The following is a 20,353-nucleotide window of genomic DNA, read 5'->3' on the forward strand; positions in this document are numbered from 1 at the left end:
TGCTGTGAAAATAAATTCACTAATGATTATGAGGCATTCAGACTTTATCGTGATGGGGGCTATATAGAATACACATAAAAGTCTTTCCAAATCATTACTTTACTGCTTGAGGCTATATTTGCCCCATGGATGTGTGCTGCCACTGTTATCTTTAGTATTCACCCAGAGCAGAATCTGACCCCTGGAGTATCCAATTTTCATAACCTCTGTGAAACATTGCATTTTTTTCTGTTTATATAGTTATGGGGCAGGGGCCAGTAGTTTCCCATACAAGATGTGGTTTGGAGCTGTAAACTGTTTATTTTTATTCCATTACCGGCTTTTGTGATTCAATATGTTTCAAAAAAAGACAAGGTTTCAAGGAGCTTCAGATGACAAATGAGCGGCATCTTACTTCCCACTGTGAAAAATAGTGCATACATTTATTGACTGTTATGCTTGTAAAAATAATTAACAGTGAAAGCCCATCTAGTAAAAGTAATATTAGCTTAGTGAATCAGGTTTCCACTCAGGCATTCTGAATATATTTAAAATTCTTATTGAGAGAGAAATTATGATTTGTGCCTGAAAATATTAGTAATGTTATATTTTAAGATACAATTGTCCCCAAGCCCCCAAAATATATTGTTTGGCTGTAAGATAGGGAACAAATGATTATACTGTAAATAAATTAACAGGAGCCCTCTTTACAACCAAACATGGCGACCTTCATAGGTACTAGCTGTCACTGATTTAAAAAAACAAACCAACAAAAAAACAGCAAAGTAAATTACTTCGTGAGAAGAAAGCTATTTTTTCTCTCTCCAAAACTCACACCATTGTTCTGATTATATTTTATTAACCTATAATAGAATGGCTCCCATTGGCAGATCAGAGATGGTGTGTGCAGGAGCGGGAAATCGTAACCTCTCCATTCCCTCCCATCCCCAACCATACTCTGAAGTTTTTAATTTCTAATTTAGGAAAAATAGTTTCTAGACCTTCTGGTTGTGACTATAGCGTTCTTACACAAACTGATGCGAGATGTCTTCCTGAGTCTGCGTACACACAAACGTGGAACTCAATGACTGTAATTTTCAAGGCAGTGAGGTGGGTGGGGAGCAAGGATGGGCTGCCCCTCTTTCTGCCATTGACTGGTTAGTGTAGAAGTGATGGCAGTAGCAGTGAGAAAGCCTCAAGCGTGCTACTCAGCTGGGCTGACGTCTGGAAGAGGGAAAGGATTTGTGCAAACTGAGGATCTTTCCAGCCACATTTTAAGATGTAAGACCATTGTTTTCAAAAATGGCCATTAATTTTGGATGCTTCAATTTCTGGGTGCCCAACTTAGAACTCCTTAGGCCACATTTTCAGAAGTATAGAGGACTCACAAATCCAAATGAAGTCAATGAGAATCAACTCACATATGTCTCGGGTGGGCACCCCATAAATGAGGCACTCAGAATCATTGGTCACTTTTAAAAAGGCTTTTTGAAGAGACTGAGGGGCTGAAGGAAATGGGACATTGCCCAGCCATGCTGGAATAAAGACAAGAGGCAATGGATGTAGTTTAGTGAGGCTGCAACTTTATTCACTTAAAATATCTGGGTGAGGTAAATTTTATAGTGTGGGTTGTCATCATTTCCTACTGGATCCCTGCCCTGCCGTGGGGAAGGTGAAAATATCTACCCTGCCCTGGCCAATCTGGTAGTAAGGGAAAAATTCCTTCCCAGACCCAAAGAAAAAGGGCGACTAGCATAATACCTACAGTGGATCATAATGAAACCTGGTCTTACTGTGACTCAAATTGTTGCCAGTTGTGACTCAAATTGTTGCCAGTCCCAGTAAGAAAGGGTTTCACCAGAACTGCCTAGGGTATAAATACTCCACCCGCTCCTGCTCACCCAGAAGGGCAGTGTCCCCACCTGATCCAACAACTTCCTGTTCCTCCCTGCTCCATCCAAGTGAAGCTTCTCCTTCCTCCCTCTCTACCACCAATTGCTGGCAGAACCCTTATAGGGACAGTAAGCTCCTTGTCTCCTGCCCAGCCAGCCAAAGGACCTATTGCATACAGTTGTGGTGGGCAAATATTCAAGGATTTCCTCTGTATTCTAGTCTAGAAGATCCTTTAAAAAAAAAAAAGTGGTGCCTTTCCTGATGTCCCACAGAATGACACATCTGAAAACTAACCAGTGAGAGAACAGGACTTAGGAAGGAAGGGGAGACCATGAAAGAATCTTATTTCTTACAAAATGGCTTTCAGAATCAATGTTTTATATGTAAGAAAGAGTTTTGACAGGGATGCTTCTGTGGATATTTGCCTTCTAAGGCAGTTTACCTTCTAAGGCTCTAATGCTGCAACTGATAGTGCACAGGCAGACTGCAATGGACCTCTTTGTGGGTGCAGCAGTCTATCCATGTGCTGTCAACTGCAGCGCCTGAACCAAATTTTGTGAATGCAGGTGTTTTAAATGTGGGAAATGTAGTTAAAATAAAAGGTTACACAATAAGTATATAGAGTTCATTGCTTGCTAACTTTATGCTGTTTTCCTTTATTCTTCAATAATATATTCAGATCTAGCATTCTTGGCTGGTGAAGTAAACAGTTAAATATGTATACTGGAAGAGTTTTAAATTTCGTGATGCAAAATTTTCCAGTTTTTTTTAATTAAACTGTATGAATCCATAAAAGCCACCAATATAAACAGAAAAGCATAGCTTCACTACAGAGCAATGAATGTTTGGTACACCGCTCCAAGGCTTTAAACTCCACTGGTTATTTGCATACCACCACCAGATTTCACATTTTGAGTGACAATTTAGCCATGGAAACAATATAGAAAATTTCTGAAATGTGCTCCAAAACTGTGCTTTCAGTTTTCATCAGTTGGCAGCCAAAAATAACCTCCAGAATGTAGTAATTGCCAAAACTCAGACACTCCTTAGGTAGCTCTCTATCCAACAATAATTTTCTATTATTTATTTTATTTCTCCAAATTTTGAAAATACACACATAAGTTCCCGTCCAATGCTCTGAGCACTTATCCCAGAAATGAAAAACGGACAAAGCACAGCCCATAAATGCATTCATCTCAACCTATACTTCCTCAGCAGTTTTTAAAAAAAGAGGGGAAAAGACGGGATATTTATCATGCTTGGAAGGTTACCAAAATCTGAGTTGTAGTGGACCAAGTGGTGGTAATGACTTCCAAAATTGAGGCACACCGAAAAGGGGATGGAGCTGGGGGCTGGGGTCAGACCCACTGTGTGCAATGCTGTGTCTACTATGGGAAATTAGGTATACTATGCACAGGGACAAGAGATAAGCTTGTTTATACACTAGTTCCAAATCCCAGTGGAAGAATTCTAACACAGCATACTTCTTTGTAAGTGACACAATGAGGCAACAGTGACAAAAGAGCAGCCCCCGAATAGTATGGCTACTGGGAAGTGGGATAGGGTGGTGGGTCAGTGGCAGTGGTAAGAGATTTTAGTTTGCAATAAATTGTGACCCACTTCCCAAGTATTGCCTTTACCTTGGGAGTGGAAGAATAGATGGCTGGCCATGGAAAGCAGAAGATCATAATTGATGCTACCATAACTTTTGATTTTTTTTTAACTTGTCAGATTAGTTTGTTTCAGTAGAAACTTCTCTTACGGTTATTTTTTCTTTATTAGAGAGAATATTGCTTTATTGGCTCTGAACAACACCCAGCTGTGCCCAGTGATGATTTGTGATGTTGATGTTATGTGGTTTATACCATAGTTATGTACATTGGATAGATCAAGTTTGTGTGTCCTATTTATTATGTCACATTTTGTTTTCAATTAGAAAAATTGGTATCCTTTTGTGTGGGATAAGGGGATGGAAGTAATAACGCAGAAAAACCTCTGATTTCTTTCTCCTGAGGGCCATGTTGTCCCATTTCTTAAAAGGCGTATTTGACATAAACCAAAATGAAAACACTGCAGAAACAAAAACATCAACATTGTCATCTAGGCAAAATGGGAGAAACCCCATTTTAATAACTTCAAAAACTGCAGAAAAAGCATCTTCTGAAGATGAAATAAACATAACCCATTACAGGCAACAGAAGATTACTAAAATAATCTTGACATGGATTCTCTCTTTCTTCTTCCCTGTTTATCTACATAATAGAAAAACAACTTTGTCAAGTGGCTCTGCATATTCCCACTTGCATTTACTGTGGTGCCTTATGGCAATACCTCTTCTAGCAATGCCAGCTAGAGCACTCGGCACTCCCTGCCCCACCCCTCCCCTCAGCATCGTGATGCACTGAGAGTGAGTCTGTAAAGGGGCAGAGAGCCCTCACCTCCTCTGTCCCTTCCAGTTGCATGCCTAGGTGGATGTGAATTGCTCTGGTCTCTTTGGAATCAGTCTTTCTATTTAGCATTAGCATCATTTAGTTAGTTAGCGATTAGTGTTTTTTCACAGTTTCAGGTTATGGAGGAACTGAAGAAACAAAAGGTAACTGGGTTTCAATCATGCTTCCTGCTCGTCTGTCTCCCTGGCATCCAACAATCTCTTGTAGTGCCTCAAGTGCCTAGGAGAAGGACATTTGCCTTCTGGGCATTCAGTCTGCTGAACCCTTACTCCCACAGTCCCCAGGAATATGGAGACTCGCTTGCAGCTTCTCCTGCTCAAGGTCTTGGGTGCCAGTCAGGTCTTGGATGCCAGGGCTAAGGGGCCAGTCTCTGTTCCTGTGGCTATCAATGTCAAGCGACTGAAGGTTTCCAAGGAGCCACAACCCCTGTCATGGTCAGACTTGGTTCCTGCAGCTCCCTCAGTAAAACCCACAAGGCTACAGATGTTTGAACTAAGGGCCATGTGGTCAGATCTGACTGCCCCAGTTCTGGAAGAAAGGACAAGAGACAATTTGGCCACCCTCATTGGTGCTGTACCTCATGCCTAAGGCTACAGGTATGTCATAGAGGTTGTGGAAGTCACGGATTCCATGACTTTCTGCAATCTCCATGACATTGAGGCCCCACAGCAGCCCAGCCACTGCGGCATCAGGGGGATCCCCCACGGCTCCCAGCCGTGCAGGGCAGCAGGGGGGATCCCCCACAGCTCCCCAGCCCTGCAGGGTGATGGGGAGACCCCCTGAAGCTCCTCAGCCACCCCCACTGGCAGTGCTGGGGGGATCCCCTGGAGCTCCCCAGCCGCCCCCCACCAGTGGCACCGGGGGGGGATTCCCCCCAGCTCCCAGCCACTGGTTGGGGTGAGGGGCCGCAGCTCCCTGCCAGTGCATGCAGTGGGGCAGAGTGCTGGACCCTCCCCTCCATCTCCATTTTCTTAGCGATGTTTTTAGGAAAAGTCAGGGACAGGTCACGGCTTCCATGAATTTTTTGTTCATTGCCTGTGACCTGTCCATGCCTTTTACTAAAAATATCCATGACAAAATCTTATCCTTACTCATGCCTCTCAGTTACCAGGACCCAATGAAACTCCTGCAGCTGCAGGATCAGGGTTGGTTCTGACTTCCACTTCTGGATCCAAGAAGATGGAATTGATTGGGTTTGGTTCCGTCCATCACAGCATCAAAGAAGAAGAGGCACAGAGACAACATGGCTGCTGTTAGCAGTGCAGTTCCTGTGCAGAACTGAGAGATCCATCTGATTCTGACAGAACTGCCACGGTTCCAAAAATGAGATCCATTCCACCCCTGGCTTCAACAGCAAAAGGCGGTGGAGTTGGGGAGAAGGTTAGATCGGAGGATGTCCATGTCATCAGATCTGTCGTTGATTCCTGGGCCGGTTATGGCTGTATCCTCAGTTCTGGAGAGCTCTGTCATAGTAACAGCCACCTTACAGCTCTGCTTGATTCGTCAGTTCTGAGTGGGGAAAAGTTTCCAAAAGGAGGTATGTGTCTCTGGTACCAATATCTTCTTCCTCATTCACTGTTAGGAAGAAGAGGCCAAAGGATATTGCTGGGCTAAACACTCTATTCTTCCTCCTAGGACCTGTACATGGTCCCAAGACCTGGATCTCTGTACTTCCATTCAGATCTGCTACTGTCCCTGGTATACTCTATCTTTGATCCAGACCTGGATCCTTACTAGGAAGAAGAGAGAATAAGAATGCTCGGTTCGTACCACCCTAAGGTCCTCTTCCTGCAGGCACATTCCCAAACACTGGTTGCTGGCAATCCTAGGGTATGTGGTCTTATTGGGGGCCACCCTAGGAATTTTTCAATTTACCTCTCCATCCACTTGGAGGGTATGTGTCATCTGTTAAAGATCTGACAGTCCAGAGATCCATGGATCCGGCTCCTCTGGATCTGGATCTCCACTTTAAATATTCTTGCTGTGCCTGTGGAAGAGACTTCTCACCCAGTGTTTGATATCTTTTGTGCTACTGAAAGGAGTCGAATATTCCTACCAATTTTGGATGGGTTGCTGCAACTTGCTAAATCAGTGTGGACCATGCCCACTTCTTGTCAGCCTGTTTCTAAGAAAGCTGACAAGTAGTATCAGATACTATCTGAGAGATGCTCCTACTTCCATAACCACCCTGCCCCTAATTCGCTTGATGGTCGCTGCAGCAGTAACAGGGTCTACTGCAGTCCAACCCAGTGGATAAAGAAGGGAAAAGGATTGATTAGTTGGGAGAAAGGTGTTTCTCTTCATTGTCCCTCGGTATTATGGTGGCGAATTATCAGGCAGTCATGGTCCATTACCAGTTCCATTATGGGAAAAGATGACATTTTTACAGGACTTGCTGGATGACAACTGACAAATGCTATCTTAATGGAGGGACAGAGTGTGGTCAAACGTTCACTCAGGTCCTCTTATTTTCCATCAATCAATTCCAAGAACATCAGAAGTTCCAGCAGCCTGCACCTCCTAGAGTCACTACAAGAAGAGGTATTTCAAATTTAGGCCGAAATGTAGACATGTTGCTGCCTCATCAGTGTCTTCATCTTGGAACAACGAGTCTCAGTTTTGACTAGAGGATTGGAAGTCAAGATCCAGCCAATCAGGACCAATCTACCCTTTCTTTGGAGACAGGCTAGCCCACCACATCAACGAATGGAGGCAAGTTACATCAGACCAATGGGTTCTAGAGATTGTAGAAAATGTCTGTGCCATACCTTCGAAGGCTTCTGTCTCATGGGACTTATGGCAGCCACTATTTTTGTGACTCTGAATGTTTGAGAAACAGACTTAAGCAGCATTGCATGTCTCAGGTCAACAGATCAAGTTGGGCCAGCTTTCAGAGGCATGTTGCTCACCATGCCTCAGAACATTATAGTCTGTCTAGAATGGTTGTCAGTCAGAGCAAATGCCTTCAAGAGTTCAAACTTCCAGCTCCATCCCAGACAGTAATGCCAAATGCATCCAATAATGGGCCGGGGGGTGGTGGGGGGAGTGCATCTAAATCATTTGACAGTTCGAGGGCACTGGTCATCTTAGGAGAGCACCCTGCAGCACATAAATGGATTGGCGTGAAGAGCTGTTCTTCTAGCTCTAAGGTTGTTCTTCCCTCATCTGGAGGGAAGGGTTGTGCAGGTGGTGATGGAGAATACATCGGTGATGTATTACATCAACAGGCAGGGGTGTGCTCACTCCGCTCTCCTGTGCAGAGGCTGTAAGTCTATAGCATTGGTGTATCCTTCATGACATTTATCCAAGGGCCCTGAATCTGGCCCTAGTGTTTCCTATTCTATTCCAGAGCAGCCAGGGACAGTCAATCTCTGTCGGATGCCTTCCTTCTGCACTGGAGGACAGAGCTGATGTATGCCTTTCCCCTGATCCAGAAGGTAGAAAAATATGTCAGAACACGGCAAGGATGATTCTCATTGCTCTGGCTTTGTCACAATAGTGGCTAACCAATTTCCTTCAGCTGTCCAGCGGAGTCTTGATGCATCTTCCACTGTCTCCAGGTCTCCTGTCTCAACAGGAGGGAAAGATCTTACATGCAGACCCACTGTCCGGTCACTTGACAGCATGGACAATTGGTCTTTGACTCTGTCGGCACTTAAGCAGTCATACTCTTCATATGTAGTGGTACTAATTAACTCTAGAAAATAGGCTACTAGGTGCTGTTATCATTTAAAGTGGACCAGATTCCAAACTTTGAGGAAGAGAAAATCTGATTGCCCTGTATCTGCTTGTATTCCTTGCATTCTGGAATACTTAATGTACAGGGTTATCTAACTCATCATTAAAAGTTCACTTGACAGTCATCTCCATATATCATACTCCAGTTAATGGTGGATCACTGCTCATTGTTCAGTTTAGGATTTATGAAAGGTTTATCAAATGTGTTTCCCCCTGTCAGAAATCCTGTCCCTTCTTGAAATCTGTTTGGTATTGGCCATGCTGGTAGAATCACCTTTTTGAATTTTGGCTGAGTGTTCTTTCTATCATTTATCTCTCAAAACAGCTTTCGTTGTTGCCATCACCTCAGCTAGGAGAGTGAGTAAATTGAATGCCTTATGGCTCATCCACCTTTCACTTCTTTTCATAAGGACAAGGTGGTCCTCAGACCTGATACCAGATTTTTACCTAAAGTGGTATCTGATTTCCATGTTAATCAGAACATTAATTTGCCAGGTTAGGAAAACCTGGGGAACCCCTAAAACTTCAATGGGAAGAATTGTTACTACACAGTTTAAATGTTAGAATGACCCTCTCCTATTACCTGGAAAGAATTAAAAGTTTTTGTACATCACCTAGATTGTTTGTATTTTATGCCAAGAACCACATGGAGTATATGGTCTCTTCACAGACTGTCCCTCTTGGTGGATTAAACAACATATTGCTGAATGTTACACACTGGCAAAAGTTTCTGTACATTGCTGTGATTCAATCACATTCCACTGGAGCGGCTTTCTTCACCTGCCTGAGGCAGTTACCAGTGGATTAAATTTGCAAGTCTGTAATCTGGACTTTGGTGTTTCCCACCTGCCTTCCCCTCTCTGTCAGAGTCCTTATTGCGTTGTGTCTCTGACTTTAGGGTGGAAGGAACTGAGGTCGTGAGGAAGCTCTGCTCCTTTATAGCCTTGCCCTCAGTGAGTCCTGAGACTGGGGGTGGGGAGGTGCAGAGTGTTCCAGTTGATGCTACTAGAAGGGATTTTACCATAAAACAGCACAAGGTGGCGCAGTACCTTTAAATGTGAATATGCAGAGCCACCCTGAAGAACTCTAAGGTGCCACAAGCACTCCTTTTCTAATTGCAGGTAAGTAACCTTCATTTATCCTTTCAATGTATAAAATAAATGGGGGGGGGGAGGGAAAGGATTTTCTTTGATCTTTTAAAGCTTATATAATAGCATCACAATGATTGAGTTGTTTTAAAAAAAGTAGGTAAATGAGCAAGATTCCAACACATTCTTCAGTTTATTTTTAAAATATTTGTAAATCAGACCCCAGAATTTTACTTTGCACTTCTCTAAGTTGTTTACACAAAGAAAGAGGAAACCCTCCCTAATTAAGTCCTCCCAAAATGGATATCAGTCAGGTTAATTCTCAGTAATCTATTATGAGACCTTACTAGCAATCTCCCACCTCTAATTCCTTGGTAAAATAATTGAGAATTTAGGGGGAACCAACCTATGACCACACCTTTCTTCAACTGACAGTCTCCTAGACCCCTCACAAACAGGATTCAGACTGAGACATTGTGTAGAGATGGTCTTGGTGGCGCTGATGAATGACCTCCTCGTGGCTATGGACAAGAGACAAATAGTGATACTCGTGGGCCTATCATGTTTGAGTGGGAGTCTGAATTTTGAACCCTATGTTTGAGTGGGTTGGAAGTTAGACATTTTGTCCATCCTTAAACAACATTTCTTTTGTTGTTGTTAATTTGTCACTTTTTCAACATGTTGACTCGTGTCACATCCTCTATTGATAAAGGGCCTTGTAGTTCCCTGTGCTGCTTACAAGATGTGGGTGCACAGTTGTGCTTCAGATGTGTTTTGTGATATAGCCATACGGACTGACACTATATAACAATTTTGCACATAGTTCTCAAATACACACTGGGAGGCTTCTGCAACTCGTGGGCTGAAGCACAAATTTATGTTGGTAATCTGAAAATTTTTAGAAGGAAAAAATAGAACTATTAGTATTGTCCTGAATAACACCTTACTGTATTTCAAATATGGCCTTTAATTAATTTGTTAAAAAGATATTTTAGTCACGGTGGGAAAAAAAATCTAAAATCTCCCCTTTGCAATTCCTAATTATTTTCTGATTTGGGGTTTTTCCTTCCCTGCCAACCCCATCTGTGTTCCTTAGCATTTTGTTTTTTTTCACAGCAGTACCCAGGAACTGAGCACTTAATTGCATTATGTAGAAAACACAAGCAAATATTAATTATTTATGAGTGAGGCTTTGACATTACAATCAAAATATCCAGTCCATCCACCCATTGAAGCCAACGGAGGTTTTTCCTGGACTTCACTGGGTGGTGGATTGGGCTCAAAGCGAACAAAAGAAGCGTGCGGCCTTCCCAGGTTATGCAAAATATTGCTGGGGCAGAACAGTGTAGTGAATGGAAGACTTAGAAAAAGTGGCCTATATTGGATAAAGGCAAGATTATTTCTCTAGAAGGCAGCTTTGTAATATAAATATCTGTGATGAGGGTTTACCATACATACGTAATTTAACATGGCAAGATTCAGGTTCTATTTTAGAAAGGGTACAGTTAAAATACTGTATGCATTTGTATGGCTGAGTTGAGTGTCAGCTGAATTGTATTTTTCCTTACAGTGAACCTTTATATGAATTTTCTTAGCACACTGTAGAATAAGAAAATCAAACCTTTTAATTTGTACATTTTTGTATTGCATCTTTTCACCAAAAGAATTCAGTTTTGTAGTATTTCCAAGAGCATTCATTTCAACGTGTTTTTGAATAATGGGGGAAGATAGAGTGAAAGAAGTCAGTCATTAATTCTTGCAGGTTTAACCACAGGGTGTATTATTCTACTACTCTAGACCAAGTGTAAGGAACATACAAACAAACAACCACAAAAAAACCACCACAACCTGTGTATTTCATGGTTGTCAGGTGGATGATTTTCAAAGATTTCCCACATTTCTTCATTTAAAAAAAATTAAGAATTCTTGGCAACAGCCTAAACATCCAAGTAGGTGTTCCATTTGATGCTAACCTTCCTTATGGGCTTGGAGACCTTAGATTGTGACAGGTTTCAGAGTGGTAGCCTTTTTAGTCTGTATCAGCAAAAACAGCAAGGAGTCCTTGTGGCACCTTAGAGACTAACAAATGTATTTGGGCATAAGCTTTCATGGGCTAGAACCCACTTGGTCTCTAAGGTGCCACAAGGACTCCTCGTTGTTTTTGATTAGATTGTGTAGACCCTGGGGGCTGAAATTCTTTTACTTCCCATAAAAAGCAGATTTCCTACCTCTTCCCCACCCTCTTATGTAACTAACACCACCAGTATCCTCAAGAAGATCAGCTAGACAGTATTCTGGAAGAGCAGAAGCTTCTTTCTACTTAGAAACTGAGTGCTTTTAATGATCTCTTAGTCTCTTTCAGCTCATGAAAAGAGAGATACTCCAAGACTCAAAACTGAGATTTCTGCTTGATGGAGCCTAGCACTACTACTTTTGCACTGAACTGGCACTAGCTTTTGTTCTTAGTGTTCTTACACAGAAGGTGACAGATCAGTGACAACCAGTATCTACCTCTTCCCCAAATTCTGACACTCCAATTACAGGAAATTGATCTTGTGATACATCCACTTGGTCCTCATGAACGATCCCTATTTTTGGAAAACTCTCCCCAAGATACTTGCTAGTATGCCTCGGGGATCATCAGCATTAATCATTCTTTGATAATCACATTTAGGCTGCCATTTTAACCTTATATGGCAAGAATTATTGTAGTTATGCAGTTAATATTATATAAATAGACTAACTGGTGAAAGCCTTGCCCGTTTGCTATGACTTCTATCATAGATTCATATATATTAAGGTCAGAAATGCCCTTTGCATTTTTTTTAAACCAAATTTCAAGAAATGTCAAAGCAAAGTAAACTAAAGTCTCAATCCAGTAAAACACTTAAGCATGTACTTAATTTTAGACAAGTGAGTATTCTCAATGTAGTCAATGGGTCTAGTCTCATGCTTAAAATTAAACATATGTGTAATTGCTTTGCTGGCTCAGGGCCTAAAACATCATTGGATATTAACAAATTATCATTGACTGTGGCCACTCAAAGTTTATTTAAGTGGCTGTTGGGACCTGATATATACAAGCTGTCAAGAATGTTCAGAAAGGGAAGGGTAAACATAACTGGGGTTACATAGCTTGTCCTAACAAGACACTTGGCTGTATGGTATTGCTTTGTTTAACCAGACTTCTTTCCTGCTTAATATGCAGCTACATGCAGCTGGCTTCCTGAAGAATTGAGACACTGGACCCAATTTTGTATTCAGTTATACACTTACATAGATGCATCCCATCAATTGTATCCATGTACCAGAGTATATTTGGCCCACTGTTTTTCAATCAGTTGCAGAACACAACTGAAAAATATATTTCCATTGTCTGTGTTATTTCAACATTACTGTTTTCTTAGTCAGTTTTCTTGATTAGGAATATTTGTTTTCCTTTGTGCATAAAATATTGCATGTGGTCTTTTTGGGCCCTGTATAGGATGAATGAGACTGGTATACTTAACTTTAGTGTCTCTCTTGCTTTGATGACTGGTTTCATTTTTGCCCTGTAATTGTGAATTAGTATTCATGTTTAATTCACTCCTGCTGTAGACTGTGGATCATGTGCTTTTCCTTTTCTTCTGATTAGGCTGACAGCATCTGCTTAAAGACGACATTTTTAACTCCCAAACTGAGATGAATTTCTATTAACAACTTGATACCTGCTATGAGTATTTTAAAAACTCATGGATCTCTCTGCTTTCTTTTGTTGCTGGTACTGGAAGAAAGGAATTAATATAGGAACAGGTGACTATTAACTTATTGGCAGAGTAATAAACATGCAAAATGATAAAAATAGTTAAACTGAAAAGCTGACTAATACTTCTTAGTCTTGGAATTGTACTCAACTCAAAGACAATTCACTTTTCATCTGGAATGATGCATACCAGACATAATATTTGCTTTACCCACATTATACTTGTTCTGCACAAATAAATTAACTCTCTCTATAGGGAATACAAAATATTCATATGAATCCCTAGTTTGGACTACATGGCTTTGCTGCAGATTTTTCATTTATATTAGGCTTTAGTTTTATGACATTTATGTGTTTCTTAAAATAGGGAAAACAAACTTAATTTCATGAATCAAATCATAGCCTGGTATGGATCCCTAAAAATAATCTGTGCTGAGAATTTCTATCACTGATCAAATTGCTGTTATCTAGAAAGTGCTTCTTTGTTACACTTACAAAATGCCATATGGCAATAGCGGAGTTTTCTTTTTAAAACCAATCATTTAAAAACATCAGTTAATTCTTATAAGTTACTTAACTGGTATGGTAAGAAAAACAACTGTACACTAAATCCATCCCATGTGTTACTGCCTTCCTTACTTAGGCACATGTCCCACTGGTTTCATACTCTCTCTTATATGCAGTAGGAGCTGGATATCTCTTATTTGACAGGAGTTAGACCTCAGGCAGTGTGCAAAATCAGGTCCTACACTGGGAAGAGTTTGCCTGTTGGCATCAGAGTAGAACCTTTTTATGACTTAAGAAAATGTTACGATTCAGAAACAGACTGACTGCAGTCAAAATGGTACTAGAGATTAGATAACCCACACCCCTTTCCCATCACACTTCAGGGATCTTTAAGAATTGGTAGCATTGTTATGTGTTTCAATAATTAAGGTCATTCTTATTTTAATTCCATAATATTTATGAATGCTGGGATATTTCAAATGATGGAACCAAGAGGGGCTGTGTTTAAAAGGGTGTTTTCTCATCAGAAAAAAAAAATAGACAAACCAAAGAATAATAAATCACCTACGTAGTCTCCACTCACTCTTTTTTGTAAATATTAGCATGCATTAAAGTCTAAAATGGACTTACTGTTTTAAAATCTATATACCATTTAATGTATACCATATGCAAAATGTATGTTAAATCTCACTTTTTGGCTATAGCAGAGAGCCTGATCCTGATTCCATTGAAGTCAGTGTCAAATTCCTACTGAATTACGTGCAGTGAATAATATCAGATGCTGCCTTTTTCTAGGGACTCTTTCTCTGCCCTAAGGTTGAGAACTATGATTTAATAGGTCTTTTTCCATCTCTAACTCCTGTGACCCTCATTTCTGTTTCTAGGGGGAGAAAACACCAAGTCAGTTAATTTCTAAATTGACTATTTTCCTACCTTTTCTCAGCACAATATTTGGGGAGTGAAGGCAAAGGAGAGGGTACAGCTATGCGTGGTTAATTTTCTTTTTTGTTTGAAGTAGCCACAATACCTATATTTTAAATAGCAACAATTCCTTTTTCATGTCTCTGAAGACAGATGCAAGAAAAGGATGATGTGTCTGCAGCATTTGTTTATGATAAGTTGCATCCTAGTTATAGGAGCATATGGCAAAAGTAACTTCTCTCCCCCACCCTTCACTTTCAGTCCTAAAGCAATTACATGAGGCAGCAGGATAAGGAGGTGGAGCCTTTTCGTTCACCATAGCTTCCAGCTCCCTTCTCTTTTCCCTCCCTCTCTTTTCTCCTCCCCTGTCTCTCTCTCTCTGAGCAGAATAAGCAGTTTCTTTACAGACTGTAGACTGACGTACAGTTTTTGTTTGGGGTGCACACACAGAGGACGAAGAAGAAAATAAAGCAGTAGGTGCCATGGGCCAGCTCTGCTGCTTTCCTTTCTCAAGAAAAGAGGAAAAAATCAGTAAGTGTGACTGTTTTATGCAGTACTGTATGCTTGTGACTGTTGTGTGCTGCTATTTTAGATTGAGTGTACAGCTAGGGGAAGCAGACAGAATTCTCATTTTTTTAATTAAAGGAACCACTCGCAGAGGCTGGGTAGGGGTAGGTGAAGGCTAATTGATAAATATGTATTTATACTAAGTTGATTAGATTTTTTTTGGTAACAAGTAAAAACCAAAAAAAACCCTTGTGTCTGATTTTCTCTCTCATCATTCTGGCAGCTCATTTCTATTAGAAGATCAACTCAAGGTGAATATCATAAACAGTGCTTTAAAACAATATTTTAAAAACTTATCAGATGTACAGTATGGGGAGCATTTTGATATTGAAAGCTAACACATTTAAGGTAACCCCTCATTAGCAATATGTACCAGGAAAGATTTTGTCGATAAAGTGGTTGAAAGAGGATATAAGGAATCACCGGTTCTTTTGTCCTTTATGATGTCATTCAGATACGGAATTTTAAGATGACCAAGTAATGGAATAGTTGCACTGCATCTCTGCAAGCAGAATCTTCCTCAGTGTGTTTAGAATGACAGTCAGGGATATTTCCATTTCTGTTTTGTAGCCTGGTAATTATAAGTTGAATCAGAAATAAGTGTATTTGATTTTCTCATCCTCCTGTGCACTGAATCAAATTAGCTAATTTGTCTGGAATGTTGGGGTTTTAAAATTTGTGATGGATATGATGCTTTCCTTAAGCTTGGTTACACAATGAAATATTTACTTTTGACTTGCTACTCAGTGAAACATTTCCCTTCTGTCAGAAAATCCAAATTTCTGTCACTTTGTTTCTGAATTCCGTTTTAGCTAGGTCCACATAATTCATGAACTCTGGACCAGGGAATCCAATTTTCTGCATCTGGTTTATATTTCCTGCTCCTTGTTCCTCAGGAAGCTGTCCAGGCACGGATAAAAACTAAAGCCTCCGTCAGTTAGAAAGCAAAACTCTACACCAATAATGCAATAGACTTAGATGTTATTCAAACTTACTACTCAAGAATGTGAGGTGTCTGCTTTGAAATATTTTGTATTTTATATAGGAGGGAAAGGATGATATTATACATTCTGTGTAAAAAAAGACAAACAGCACGGCAGACTTTAAATCTGTTTCAAAACTTTTTTTGTATCCTCTACACTATTCCTTCATCTGAAAAAGCTATAAGCTAACAAGTTCCAATGTCCAGTAACCAGCTCATCTCTAACTTACAAAAGAGGTAGAACCAGGCAGAAGTTAGACGTTCTTAACTAAGACAGAAAAAAGCAATGGATTCTTCCAAGCCGCCCCTCTAGCCCCGCCCCCCCTTCCTCTACCACACTCCCTTCCCTTCCCTCTTCTGGCTTTTTCCTCCAGGCACCACACTTATTCTATAGTGCTGTGAATAATGATGGAAACAGCATTTAGCAAAATACAGCCTCAAACAGCTTGCAGTCTAACAGACATATACAAGGTGACAATTCAGGAGATAAGCTTATGCTCAAATAAATTTGTTAGTCTCTAAGGTGCCACAAATACTCCTTTTCTTTTTGAAGAGAAGAGAGTATGTGGTAACAGAGGAACAAAGTAGCAGAGGGAGCAAAGAAGTGAGGGCTTGTTGAAATGGCAAGTTAGCACATGGCACCCTGCTATCTTGCCATATAGACAAACCCTGGGAGTGGGAGGAGGAGACAAGGGGAGCAGTTAGATAGGGTAAGGAGAAGAGTAAGGAATGAGAGGGTAGTTTTGGAGGTGATGAGAAGCAGCAGAAGGTGATGATAGAGTTTTACAGATCTTTGAAGGTCAAGGTGAGGGACCGAAACATTTTAGAAAGCGAGGGGAAGTCAGTAAAAGCATTTGTTGAAGGTGGAAGATTTGGTTGGAGCTGAAGGAGAGGACTCCATCTATAAGCTTTTACCTTAGGCCACCGCGCTCTTTGTCAAAGAGAGAAAGAACAAGAAAGGACCCTCTTATGCTTCCTGCTATCTGCTAGCACTGATTCACATGTCCATTACTTCACTGAGTCTGCTCTACTGCACACAGTTCTTTCTCCCACTGATTGACCAGAAGTGCTGTATATGGTAGTATATTCAGCATAGTTACTCCACAATCAAACAGGAGGTTTAAAGCTCAGCAGGGAAGTGGCATAAGGAAAATGGCTTTCACATCCATTTTTATGCTTCTGGTGTTCCATCATGGTGGTGGCCTCTTCAGAGAATTGTGTAGGGGAGATTAAACAGGGCTTTGTATTGCCAGTAAACTACCCTGTACAGCAAACACTGAGGTGGAAATCATACCTGTGTAATGGTTCTATATAGAAACACAGGATACTTTAGATAGAGACAGGGATTTGTGGTAAATACTGAATTACAACTCCACACCAAACTGAGAATGAAAAAACCCCCAAAAAACAAACAAAATAATTACCACTTGGTTATAAGATTCCGTCAACTGAAGTTCCTTAACTTGAATACTGTGAATAAATGTGCCTCACTAAAAGGAGAGTAGGTAGCTCGCTGAAATATTTTTCACTCTGGAGATTTTGGTTTAAATGTAATGTGGGCCAGTTCTGAATGACTTTGTCATTAACCAATGGCCTAATCCACATGATAAAGCCACTGCAAAATTTAGCACTCCTGGAAATCAGTGCTCAGGAGAGTCCACGGACTGAAACAGCTGTGGGTGTTGGCTGGTCAAAGACAAGACACATTCCTAAGGACTTGTGGGGAAGTTTGCACAACCACCTGCTTACTTGTTCTCTCCAGCTGCAGCTCTCGCCTGCATGAGTGCTAATGTTTCTCTCTCCAAACCCTTGGCAAAAAAGATGTAATCCCAGGTTTGTTACACATTGGGACAAATTCTGTACTCAGTTACAGCCCATCATGTTGTGGTGAGTGCTGTGGCACTGCTATAACAAAGCTTAATTTGGCTCACTGTGTGGGTTCTGAGTGAACAAATTTCCTTGCCATACTTAAGGACAAATCTTCTCCCCAGAACCTACCTTGTGCAACTGAGCTCAGTGCTTAGGAACTCTGCTGAGAGAAGCAGGGGGGAAAATTTGTCTGCTTCTCCACTCTTTGCCACAGGCCATAGAACAGAGCCACACAGTAAAGGCTATTATAGTCTAAGGCTGCAGTAAACTCCATGGCTGTAGTGATCCAGCTCTGCAGGGAAAGGACCAGAGAAGCTTTGTAGTGGCAAATCATTCTGGCCCATGCCCCTCCTCCAGCTTCATGCAGGGAGCCCATGTGAAGCTGGGGTCTGTACAGGGGTACACAAACTGTATGTGGCCTCCCAAAATCCTGCCCTTATTTGTGTAGCAGACCCAGTCTGATTCTATTACCAGAGAACTTTCTACAACCACAGAGCAGGAAGCAGTGTTTCTCCCTTAGTAGATATATGTTGTAAGATCATATGGTACCCTGTTCTAGGCTTGCATTGGAGATGTCTAGAGCTCTGCTGAGGTTGAAAGAAAAGTTGTTTTGATGAGTGAGAATAATCATTTTACAGATTAAATAAATTGTAAATTATTGTGACTTTTTTTCTAAATACATGTAATGGGATGGAAAGCGCTGGAAAATTTAAAAAGAAAAACAGTGAGTCAAATTCTTGGTTACATCTGTTAGAGCCCGCTGAAGTCAGTGGGGATACAACAGGTGCAAAATTTGGCCTAGGAAATTTAAAGAGAGACTTATGAAAGAGGTAATATATATATCCCAAAAAAGCCTACACAAAGCACCCTACTACAGATGCAGCCTTTAACATGTATTCTGAACAGAATACTTTAGCTTTATAAAGCAGTACTATAGCTAAGTTATTGAACACTGTTTATGTTCTCAGTTGGATAAAGAAGGCTTTTACAATTAGGCTTCTCTTAGCACTAATGGGATTGCTTTCATAACACCCCCCATCTCAAGTTAAGAGGTTCCCTATGATATTTTTCATAGGAACTAGACATTGTTTTGATTTGCTCCTGTCAGTGCTGAACATGCTGTCCTATTACCTTGTCCCATTATCTGTTCCAGCATTAGAATCAATCGCTGTGGACATCTGGGGCCAAAAGAATCGTTGGGGTAAACCAGCGCAATTTACTGTATCTAATGGACTTGTGTCCATTTATGCTAGGTATGAATTTGGCCTGAAGTGTTTATTTGTGTGCGTGCTACATTTTTATGTATTTATTTATATTTTAGCCAAAGCATCTCAGTGCTAGAGCTGCATACACTTATCTAAACACTTTCTCAGGGGCTTATTGTCTGGACTGAGGGAGCCAATAGACCTCTTATCACCACCCTGAATTCCATATTAATTTGGCAAAGATGTAATTGTATGAAATGTGCTGCATTTATAAGAACAAATCTCACAAGATCCATGTCCTTTTTTACAGTTTATTCTGCCCCATAGGTATCAGTTGGCCCTACTGCCACCCGAGTCCAACTGTAAAACCAAGGGTGTGGGTGTCTGTTGGGAAAGCACAGGATTGTAAATGGTGAATACATAAAAAGAATTACTGGGTCAGACAGCTGCTAGTTTAAAACACTACAGGTCAAATCAAAGTAGCGTATGAAAGTTGCTTGAATGATGAAAAAGGTGTAATTTCAGAGAGTGGCAGTGAACAGCAATTTGAGATACTGTAAGCATATTTTGATTTAACTGGATGAAACACTTAATTTGTTGCTCACTAGTTTTTTAAAAAACAACAACTATTACTTATGGGGAAGTTAGTGCTCATTGGATTTGATAAATGCAAATACTTGTGAAAGTAAGGGAACGAACATAGTGACTGCAGGTAGGTATAATGTGGACAAGAGCCATACAAGCTTTCACATACAGTCATGCCAATTAATCTCAATCCTGACCAATTACATGTCTGCTCTTTCAGGCCTGGGCAAAAATTGCCCAATTGTACCAAACTATGTGCTGACTTTGAGGAGTGAATAAATGTCTGTTGGAGATGAGACTCGGAATCATTTGGGCCTTGAACCAGTTTTGAATCAAGGATCAAAATCCCCAAAGCTGCATGTAAAACAGGTGTAAATTAAGATGTTGAAATCATAATACACCCATCCCATGACACATTCAGCAGCTTCTTACTTCTCTGGCCTCCTCCCACAGTCAGGGATGATGTGAGGCTGAATTCATAGATGCTTGTAAAGTGCTCTGGGATCAGTAGAAGGAAAGAACTATAGAAATTGAAATTATTTCTTCAAGGACAAAACAAAATCCTCTTCCATGAATTTTCAGCAGGAGATCCAAGGTCCTTGTTTTTACTCCATAGCTCTACTTTGGCCTACATCTAATTTCCCAAATTTGCTCCTACATCCATTCTCAGGACTCACCATTGGCTATCAAAAGTGACACGGGGATAATGGACCTGGATGATAGAAAGAACGATTGTTGTTGACAATGAAAGATATGGGGGGAGAGGGGAAGAGTTGAGAAGATTTGGGAGGGAAGATGAGCTCTGTTGGGGCCATGTTAAGCTTGAG

At 40.8% G+C, this 20,353-nt stretch overlaps 1 protein-coding gene across 6 annotated transcripts in view; it reads left to right on the forward strand.

Annotated features, from left to right (window-relative positions):
* The window catches only part of AKAP7 (A-kinase anchoring protein 7), a 138,451-nt gene that overhangs the window by 97,912 nt on the left and 20,186 nt on the right, over nt 1–20,353 (forward strand). The window contains exon 8 of one of the 6 annotated variants that reach the window (XM_077813047.1): nt 14,706–14,791. The exons of 4 other annotated variants lie outside the window; for them this stretch is intronic. In XM_077813047.1, the coding sequence (XP_077669173.1) occupies nt 14,706–14,710 (5 nt within the window). In that variant the 3' untranslated portion in view covers nt 14,711–14,791. Of the gene's footprint in view, nt 1–12,782; nt 13,969–14,705; nt 14,792–20,353 lie in introns of those variants that run through there. One more of the 6 variants, XM_077813046.1, reaches the window with a different exon arrangement.

The sequence above is a fragment of the Eretmochelys imbricata genome, chromosome 3, assembly GCF_965152235.1.
Source record: "Eretmochelys imbricata isolate rEreImb1 chromosome 3, rEreImb1.hap1, whole genome shotgun sequence".
Taxonomy (NCBI): Eukaryota; Metazoa; Chordata; order Testudines; family Cheloniidae; genus Eretmochelys; species Eretmochelys imbricata.